The sequence below is a fragment of the Manduca sexta genome, chromosome 10 (genome assembly GCF_014839805.1).
Source record: "Manduca sexta isolate Smith_Timp_Sample1 chromosome 10, JHU_Msex_v1.0, whole genome shotgun sequence".
In the NCBI taxonomy this organism is placed as follows: domain Eukaryota; kingdom Metazoa; phylum Arthropoda; class Insecta; order Lepidoptera; family Sphingidae; genus Manduca; species Manduca sexta.
Genome location: NC_051124.1, coordinates 13,418,528 through 13,426,092, shown reverse-complemented (window position 1 = coordinate 13,426,092; position 7,565 = coordinate 13,418,528). Strand labels below are relative to the sequence as shown.

At 37.3% G+C, this 7,565-nt stretch overlaps 1 protein-coding gene across 1 annotated transcript; it reads right to left on the bottom strand.

Annotated features, from left to right (window-relative positions):
• Positions 1 to 6,080: 6,080 nt before the first annotated feature.
• Positions 6,081 to 7,293, bottom strand: LOC115444195. Its single transcript, XM_030169871.2, has 2 exons — positions 6,821 to 7,293; positions 6,081 to 6,741 (listed from the first exon to the last, which is right to left on the bottom strand). Exons 1-2 carry the CDS (start codon positions 7,196 to 7,198, stop codon positions 6,307 to 6,309), a joined length of 813 nt encoding a protein of 270 aa, XP_030025731.1. The 5' UTR covers positions 7,199 to 7,293; the 3' UTR covers positions 6,081 to 6,306.
• Between the last annotated feature and the right edge of the window lie 272 nt (positions 7,294 to 7,565).

The window sequence follows — 7,565 nt, the reverse complement described above, 5'->3', positions numbered from 1 at the left end:
CGCAAGTTGAACCGAGACGTTTTTAGACAGTAAAGACAAGTTGCCAAGATTCTTTGGTTTATTGGAAACTATATACTGTATCTGAGAGGTCGCGAGTTTGGTTCCCAGGTTGGTCAAACCTGAGTAGGTTTGTTGATTATGAAATGCTTGACTGGATTCTTCAGAGGGTGTTCAGGTCAGATACACGGTCGGTCGTAAAACACACACAATCACGCCTTCATCGTGAAAAGTTGGATAGAGGCACAACTATTAAAACTAAGTCATACTTTCTGTAACATGTTAAAAATTGTGTTAAAATCTTACATTGTTGTGGCAAAGGGATAGGAGTTATAAGTCTTGCTATTAGAAATAATATGTGTCAAAAAGTAATTGCAAATACCCTAGTTATGAACCTATTTAAAATTTAAGTAAACCATTTTAAGGTTACTGATAATTAATTTGTAAATACGTAATGAACTGAATAATAACAAAGATTCAATAAAAAAAAGTAAGAGCAAATTTTTCAATAAAATACAATTTATTCGTAAGATAAAGCACAAATAAAAATATCAGAGTTGTCAACTGTCTCACATTAATAATTTATTTGAAAGATCATTTTATCTGACAATTGAAAAATCAGCCGTAACTTTTTTTTATCGCTTTGTATGACGAGACGAGCTTGTCGTTCGCCTGATGGTAAGCGATACGACCGCCCATATACAGAAGTAACACCATCCAACACCTTGAATTACAAAGTATTGTTTGGTACTCCACTACGCTCACCATCTTGAGACATGAGATGTTAAGTCTTATTATGTCCAGTAGTTACACTGGCTACAATGTACATGTAATGTATGTACTTATGTCATTAATTGTCCTTAATGAAAACAGACAAATAAATAAATTACTTATCGTAAGAATTATTCAGTTTGTACGTGGATAATAGACTTGTTTTCCAATTTAAATAAAACCAACCATAGTAAAGGACAACATAATACATACATTTATATTATTATCTACAACCTATTATCACTTTAAGCAAGCCCAGTATATTCTACATAACCAACCATTCCTATTACAATCCTTAACTGTCGGAGATAGAGTTCAATTTCTTTTGGCATCGCAATACGTGACGCCGGCTGCGACCTCCGCACAAAAATATCATTCAGAAGCGCCTGTTTACATTTTGGTAGTTTTAAATGATTCTCATTTAATTCGACATTGATCGACAAACATCGTGTTGCGTCAGAAATACTTTCGCGGTGGAAAAGTCATTTATTTAAAAATATTTCCGGGTTGAAAATTGGCCGATGTCACTCAACTCTTCTACTGGTGACAGTGTTTTTAAAAAATACATTTTTCCGGTAATAATTAGCTGATGTATTCACCTGTGGAGTCTTAGACTGGTGGGAATTTTTATTGACTTACTAGGAGTTATCTCGGGTCAAGTAAAACAATGTATATGACGGGCTTCCCTGTAACATGGATCTGACGAAATGCGAGTTTTTTTCCTCTGCCTACCTAAAATTAGAATAAAGCGTGATGATATGCATATTATTATATTTAGAGAAAGATTTTTCAGACACAATTTTTCTATGCTTAGTTTAAGTAAACGCGACTAAACGACCAAGTCACGTACAGTGATCGCTACGATTTGTACCGATGCCCATATCAAAGCCGCTACCTTACATTTCTCAGCACACGCCCACTGCGCTATAGAGTCGAATATCACCGCTGCCAACACGTGGTGACACTAATTATATCGGGTGATATAAAACACGTAAACACGTGGTTATCAAAATAAATTGTTTTTGAGAAGGCGATCAACTGGGTCACATTATGAACGAACATAATTACAGAGGTATTTCGTGTTTATTTCCCCGTGGTATATACATCTTATAATAATACAATTTTGTTTAACCTAATATTATATTTTATGCAAGCGTGGATGACAAAAAGCTATGATAATTATTGATTGGATACAGTCCCGGATCTTGAATTTTTTAAAGGCGGGGCAATATCTGAAAATGCCACCACCGACCACCTATATTTTTATCTCTGTCATCATCATCATTTAGAATTGAATTTTACTATAATATAACAAATAACATAATAATAATGAATTTCTGTGATGTTTATATTCTAGTAAAATTGAAATTGTTTATGTTTTCAATTCTGTAACTTTTATAGCAAGAAATAAAAGATTTTTTTTTATTTATTTATTATATAAAGAGTTGTTGAGAAAGTAACTTGTGCAATGTCTTTCATTCACAACGATAATATCTTCTGTATCGATAGTGATTTGAAGATTTGAAAGATAGATAGTAGCTCACGTATACAAGGACCATGTAATCACCGCTTTGTTTACTCCTTCTAAAAGCAGAGCGCAGGGAAATTATGATCCTGTTCCAAAGATAGCCAATATGTTTTTCTTTTTTTATTTTGTTTTAGGAACAAAAATATTACTGGAACATTATCTAAAGTTCCTGAGTGGTTACTGTAGATGGCAATTACGTGGACATTGGCACCTCCTGACCTTCGACATACGGCTGTTTTAATAAGCGATTCCAATCTTATTATGCTCTGGTTCCGAGAAGAAACCAATCGTAATAAATCATTTTAAGGGTATCAAAAAAACTGTTCTGCTTGGTCAATTTTAGATGGATCGAAAAAGACGATTTTAGATTAAAAATGGCAGTTAAGGGATAAGATTTTCCGGACGGCTAAGATCAGTAAAAATACAAAATGGATGTCCACGTGTTAAAGACGTTAATGTGATGCTTAACAGGCAATTGACCATCACGCCGTTTTCCTTTTCAGGGGTATGCAGTAACACATTTCACCAGCTATGTTAGGTCTAATGTAAAGTGGCGAGCAACGACCTCGTCAGTAAAAAAATAAATGTCGTACAAAGAATGTCGTGAAAACTCGCACGTACGCACTTGTTTACTGTGTTTCGGATGAGATACCAGACGTAATTATCTGTAACGCGGCGGGTATTCCAAGCTACATTGATCTGCGAAAAACAATCCGATATTAAGTTTTTAACTACATCTATGTAAGTGATGCTGTTTTGGTTGTACTTAATAGTTTTGTAATCATTATTGACAAAGGGATTATAGTGCATTCGTATGGCGGGACGCTATTATTCTTTTTACATCAAACGAGCTGAACTGAACACTGTTGTTTATTTCTATCTAATACCAATTACAATTATTACGGCAGTTCACTCAATAGTGAGTTCAAACCACGTGCGTTATGTACCTGCTTACACCCTCAGGGATGAAGGCGTGTTATACAAATATTACTTCCTACCAAGAACACGAATCTCTCACCAAAATAATATTTTCGCGGAAACTATCGTTCAGAGTAAACAATTAGCTAACTAATTCTAACATCGGGAACAAAAGAACAAGGTACTATTGCTGTCTCGCTCTAACGCGAATAACAATTGTGCCTCCCGCTCACACAATCAGCGAGTCACGTATACCGAGCGATTTTTTTTCCAAGGATTTTTCTGAAATAGTTTCTCCGAATAACTAATTAATTGGCCGCTATTAGGAATAATTTCTTTTTCCTTCATAAGTTTCGTCAAGTTATCTGACGCAGCGAGTATACTATATTTAGTGAAGGAAGGAAAAAATAATGTACCTTCCGAAATATTTGCCGGATTTTCCTAATTACGTTCTACTTGACGTATTTGGGAATTTCTAAGATAGGTACTTATGTGATATACTTAACTAAAAAGTAAGTAGATTGATACACAAGCAAACTTGTCTGAATTGGATCAGGGCATGCTTTGGAGCATAGTCTACATTAGTATATTTTTGAATTTGTATTTTATCGCTTTTCTTGGTTGTATTCTGTTTTTTTTTTTCTTATTTTATTCTGTTATTTTTGAGGGGCGACGGCCTAGTTAGTTGTGGAATGGACTGCCGAGAAGAATGTTTGCAAGTTCGAAACTCAAGGGCACACTTTTGACTTTTCTAAAATTATGTGTGTATTCTTTGTGAATTATCGCATGATTTAACGGTAAAGAAAAATACCACAAGGAAACCTGCGCATCTGAGAAGTTCTCTACAGGAATTTAGAGGATGTGTGAAGTTTATCAATCCGCACTATGCCATCTTGGTGGACAAAGGCTTAGTCCCTCTCAGTAGTAGAGGAGGTCCGCACCCAGCAGTGGGACAGTATATAATACAGAACCGATATTATTATTATTTATTATTACAGGTAAAAATTTTATGTTACATCATAGGACTCATATAAGTTTCATAAAATAATGTAAACTGTCGACTACCATAATATTTAAGGATACAGGCTTGCAAACACTTTATCATTACACGTGTCTGAATAATTAATTTAGCAATAACAATTAAGGAAATTTAATACAGGATAATCATATTAGGTAATAAATATGAACAAACACATTCCTTATTATTTACGGGAGTGTGCCAGCTACAATTTAATACTTTCGGTGCTTTTTTTAATGATTTGAATGACGAGACGAGCTTGCCGTTCGACTGATGGTAAGCGATACGACCGCCCATAAACAGTAGAAACACCATGCAACACCTTGAATTACAAAGTATTATTTGTATTCCAATGTCCAGTGGACTGGACATAATAAGACATGAGATATGCCTTATTATGTCCAATAGTTACTCTGGTTACAATGTTCTTTAAACTGGAACACTACAGTTACTACACACTGCTGCTTGGCGGCAGTAATACACACTGCGGAAGTACCTACCCAGGCGGACTCTCATGTGAGACCTACCACCAGCAATTATGTACTTGATTTCATGCAAATTTATAGATTGTTTTTTCTAACAAACAGACTTGATATTACAGCCTTGGTTTAGTGCTAGTGTGCATGCTATGCTCCTAGGTTCATTTTCCAGTATGACCACTAAATGGTGTGAATATTTTTGTACTTATTTCACAAAATTAGAATGACATCATTTCTGCCAATTGCTGGTACAAATCTGTTGTGTCCATCACAATGGGGTTTCCAAATGCATCACAAAGTGGACGATTATAGTCGGTAATCCGATGCATCATACTGACAAACCATCGAACAAACACAGTTAAGGAAATATCGAAGAAATACGTTATATATACATAAATAACTAACTTTAGTTAGAAGTTTAACTGACTAGTATATTGTTTGTACCTATTGTCCCACTGCTGGGCACGGGCCTCCTCTACTAATAAGAGGGATTAGGCCTTATTCCACCACGCCGCGCTGGCCTAAAGTGGATTGGTAAACGTCACATATCCTAAAAATTTCTATAGAAAATTTCTCAGCTATTTAGTTTTCTTCATAGTTTTCCTTCATCGTTAAAGTAAGCGATAATTCACAAATAATTTTAGGAAAATCAGAGAGATGTGTACCCTTTGGATTCGAGTCTGCGGACATTCCGCCTCAGCAGTCCGATGCACACCCAACTAGGCTATTCTCGCTTATCACGTACCATATGCAATGTATAAAAAACACCCTATCCGATCCAATAGAGACACGTATACCTATCGTTTAACTAAAACAAAAAACAAAAAAGTTAAACGCGAAACTCAAAATATTAATAAAATTATGCCACTGTTGCCTCATTCTTTATGCCACATGTTAAATGCATAACAAGTCAATAGAATTTGGCATACAGAATACCATTTCCCGTTCATTCCACGAAGAAAACACAACACGGCCGTGTTGCGAGTTTACACTGTCGGGGAATATTCACCCTTTTTAACACATGATGCGCTTACCATTAGACGAGTAACTCGCTCGTCTCGTCTTTATATTGTATAAATGTTGATATTCTACTCCTAGCAACCATATTTCAACTGAAAAACACTAATTTCGAAGGCACGACCTGCATCGAACCCATGTACTCACCGGTTGTCTAAATATGCAGCACTTAGAAATGCGATTATAATAGATAGGCACTAATAAAATTATCTAGAAGGTATGAATGTATTTATCACATTTCATAACAACGTTGTTTGTACTTTAGATTATCTATAAATAGAAAGATCTATATTCTAGACTTGCGTCATTCGTTTAAATACGTACCTAAATATATGAAATAAAATCACAGATATATCACAAAAATAATTATTTATTATTATAAAAGTTCACTTAACCTACATAGTATAATCCCTTTTTCTCATCAACCGCCTTTTTACTTTAAGAGACCCCTAATAGCTTATTACGACAGCCTATTTAATATGTCTACCATTAGAAGTCCCTTAAATTAACGATAGAAAAAGGATCAAGAATAAGTCATAATGTAATCTTAAAGTCAAAAAATATTTGTTCGAAATTATTTATCTCTGGAAGGGACGTTTGTCTGTATATTGAGCGGTTTCATTCTCGCAGTCTTCGATACCCGCCGCCGTTATCATCTCTACGATCTTCGACTGCAGCATCAGTGCTTTCTGCATCGGCAGGGTCCTCAACAACGACGCTACGTATCTACTGAAGTTATCGAAACAGTCATTGTGAGCCAACATCTCTGTCAGTTGTGATGAGATGTCCCTCAGCGTCTGAGAGGGGTTCCCTGGCTCATAGTCTTCGGTTCGAATCCGCTTCGAGCTCCGCGTGTCGCTTGAGACGTTTCTCTTCCGCGAACGGATCTCGTACTCGTCGGTTTCGCTACAAGAAGGCTCCAAGTAGTTGGTGTCCGGCAGTAGCACGTCCTCAGGGTTGGTCATCTGCACCCACTCCTCGACCTCGTCGCCTCTCTCCGTGTCCAGATGCGGCTGCAAAAAACGAACAACTTGTAAACAGGTTTTTGCACTCAAAGTCAAGGCTATTGCTTGCGGTCGATAAAATTATTACCAAGTTGTGTACGAAACTTTTCGTCGACTGCAAATGGGGTCTCAGAAACGAGTCCATCTTGTTAAACCAGAACACTCTGGGCTTGTAGCATTCGTAGTCCTCCCCGTTAGCGGCGTTCAGGCTGTTGGACATCTTCTTCAGTTCCTGGCAATAAGAGTTTCTGAGATTCTTGAATTTAATAACGACGTGCCGCGGGCCGAAGTTTTTGATTTTGAGTTCTTTAGCAATGCGCGCGACGGCTTCGGATCGTTTCTCTCTGTTCTTATAGTCTTCGAGGCTGGTGTTCCAAAGGCACTCTTCTCTGTGGTACAGTTCTATGAGTAGTAGCGTCTTTTCGTCGCTGATGCGCAGGATGGCGTTCTGCGTGGGCTCGGCCATGGCGTGTGGCGCGTGTGGCGTGTCGTGGCGCGCGTGGTGGCGTACGTGCGAGCACGGACCGTGAGCACGGCCCACTGCGCCGCCGAGCCGCGCTCTGCCCGCGCCTGACTCACGCCCGGCTCGGAGCACGCCGCTCCGCTCCACTCGGGGAAAACGCTTATCATTCGACACGTTTTTACTTACAATACAATTGTGTAAGTCAATTAAATAATTGTCCAGTTATGTATAATTTTATTAAGGTCATGTTATATTATATCCTAACATGGTATTATGATGTATAAAGTATAAACCTACATATTAACGTACAAATTATGAGCCAACTTGAACAAACACCATTGTTTCCGTAGAACTAAATCGCATTTTGAAA